The sequence below is a fragment of the Plasmodium reichenowi genome, chromosome 9 (genome assembly GCF_001601855.1).
Source record: "Plasmodium reichenowi strain SY57 chromosome 9, whole genome shotgun sequence".
Lineage (NCBI taxonomy): Eukaryota > Apicomplexa > Aconoidasida > Haemosporida > Plasmodiidae > Plasmodium > Plasmodium reichenowi.
Window position 1 is genome coordinate 540,945 of NC_033654.1, and position 2,822 is coordinate 543,766.

General features: G+C 15.9%; 1 protein-coding gene across 1 annotated transcript; it reads left to right on the forward strand.

The window, feature by feature from the left end:
* Positions 1 to 268: 268 nt before the first annotated feature.
* PRSY57_0912400 (hypothetical protein) lies at positions 269 to 2,124 on the forward strand (the record flags this gene model as incomplete). The annotated part of the gene is made up of 6 exons (XM_012907364.1): positions 269 to 320; positions 445 to 557; positions 726 to 839; positions 1,110 to 1,199; positions 1,646 to 1,806; positions 1,905 to 2,124. 6 exons carry the CDS (start codon positions 269 to 271, stop codon positions 2,122 to 2,124), a joined length of 750 nt encoding a protein of 249 aa, XP_012762818.1.
* Between the last annotated feature and the right edge of the window lie 698 nt (positions 2,125 to 2,822).

The following is a 2,822-nucleotide window of genomic DNA, read 5'->3' on the forward strand; positions in this document are numbered from 1 at the left end:
TAAATATAATATATTTTTTAATTTTTTTTTTTCTATTTTAATAATTATTAATATTTTTTTTTTTTTTTTTTAATTTTAATTTTTTTTTTTTTTTTTTTTTTTTTTTTTTTTTTTTGTCCTGACTTGTTCATATATTTATTTTGATTGGAAGACAATTTTTATTGTTTTTTATTGTTGTAATTTGAAAGAATTTATTTTATTCAATTATTTAAATATATATATATATATATATATATAATATATTTTTTTGTTATTATAAATTGAAAATATGACAAACGCTGGAACTACTGATTTAAGTTGGTTACCTTCCGATGCTGATGGTATATAATTGAAAGAATAAAATATATTAAAATTTATTTTTACATATATATATATATATATATATATATATATGTATGTATGTATGCATATATATTTTTTTTTTTTTTTTTTTTTTTTCTGTAGAACAATTAGCCTTAGGGTTTAAAATTGTGACGAATGCATATAAAACAAGGGTCACGTCTCAAGAAGCTGAGATAAGATCATTAAAAGGACAATTAACAGAAAAACAGGAACAAGTAATTTTTATAAAAAAAAAATATATATATATATTTTTTTTTTATGTAAATACGTAGAGAGTGATATTATATATAATATATGTTATTTATTTTTAAATTTATTTGTAATGTAAGTATATATAATATATATATATATATATATAAAATATATATTTCTTATATTTTTAGTTATCATCTATTCAAAAAAAATATAGCAATCTTGAGGTTCAATTGATTGAATCTACTCAAAGGGGAAATCAGTTAGCTGACGAAAATAAGCAATTAATTACAACCATAAAAAAGGTATAGCAAAAAAAAAAAAATAAAATAAAAAAAAAAAAAAATGAAAAGAAAAGAAGAATATAATAATAATAATAATATATATATATATATATATATATATATATATATATATAATACCAAGCTGGTATTATGTATGGAAATAAAAAAATAAGAAAAAATTATAAAGTTGTGAAAATTCGAAGCGTCTCGTTTCTAGAATATTTCATTTGGACAATTACTATGACATATATATATATATGTTGGTATTTATTTATGTATTTATTTTTTTAGCTAAATAGAGATATTGATAGACTAGAGAATTTAAAGAAAGCCGTTTTAAATTCCATACAAGAAGAACACGATGTCGAAGACGCACACAAAGTAATATAAAAAAGTAAAAAAAAAAAAAAATGAAAAAGGAAAAGAAATAAATCATATATTTCTATGTGTAAATGTATTTATTAATTTTATTTTATTTATTATTTTTTTATTTTTTTTTTTTTTTTTTTACACATATATATTTGTTTCCTTTTGTTTAAATGATTTTATAAATATTTATACATAAATGTAATTTTTTATATATGTAAAGAACAGTGAAAAAAGAGAAGATAAATATAACACTTTGAACATAATATGACAAACGAATGTGTTTTATATATAAATATATAATTATTATTATATTCAAATAATATAAGAGTTATTAATTTATTTTATTTATATACATTCATTATATATAAAAAGAATATATGACATTTTGCTCGAAAAGATCATTCTATATATATATATATATATATTAATTAATTAATTAATTTTTATATATTTTTCAGTATTATTCAGCTGATGATCTTTTACAAACAACGGCACCTCGAACAATGTTGGAAATGAATGGAAATGAAGATTCATGTCAAAGTATAATTAATAAAATTGTTAATTCAGATACTCATAATATAATTAATGGAAGTTTTAACTCTCCCTATATAGGAAATGTGTAATTTTTACAATATTGGGGCTTTTATCATACATAAATATATATATGTATATATATATATATATATATATTTTTTTTTTTTTTTTTTATTTGTGTAGACCCTTGGGTGAGAAAAACACAGACGGAAGGGCTTTTTTCAGAAATGCCCGAAGTAGATTATCATATGAACAATTTAATCAATTCTTAAGTAACATTAAAAAACTTAATAATCATCAACAAAAAAGAGAAGAGACGTTAAAAAAAGCTCAAGCCATTTTTGGTGAAGCAAATTTAGATTTATATGAAGAATTTAAAGTACTTATATCAAAACATTCATAAAACAAAAGGAAAACATATATATATATTATATATATATATATTTTATATATATATATATTTATTTATTTATATATTTACATATTATTTTATTTTTCTTTATTTTTTATTTTTTTGTTAATCCCATTATTATTTTTTATCTTTTATTAACAATTCATAAATTATAACTTCATTCTTTTTTATTATATTATATTATTTTATTATTATTTTTTTTTTTAATATCTATGTAATTAAAATGTTAAATAAAAAAAAAAAGAAACATTATAATGAAATATTGAAACATATATATAATATATATTTATATATATATATATAATTAAAATAGTTTAAAAAGAAAACCATCTTCTTTCATTTACATCATTTTTATATTGTTGTATATGCATGAACTTATTTATATATTTATGTATTTACAAAATTATCCAAATTTTTAATAAGTTTTTTTTTTTCTTGAAAAATTTATGGATTTAAGAAGTTATGAAAATAATATTTTAAAAAAATGAACATTTCAAAAATATTTAATATATTATTCTATTCAGAATGTAAAAGGCAAAAAAAAAAAAAAAAAAAAAAAAAAAAAAAAAAAACAAAAAAAAAAAAAAAAAAAAAAAAAATTTAAAAAAAAAAAAAAAAAAAAAAAAAAAAATAAATAAATTTAATTTTTTTAATTTTTTTTTTTTTTTTTATTTTTTTTTATTTTTATT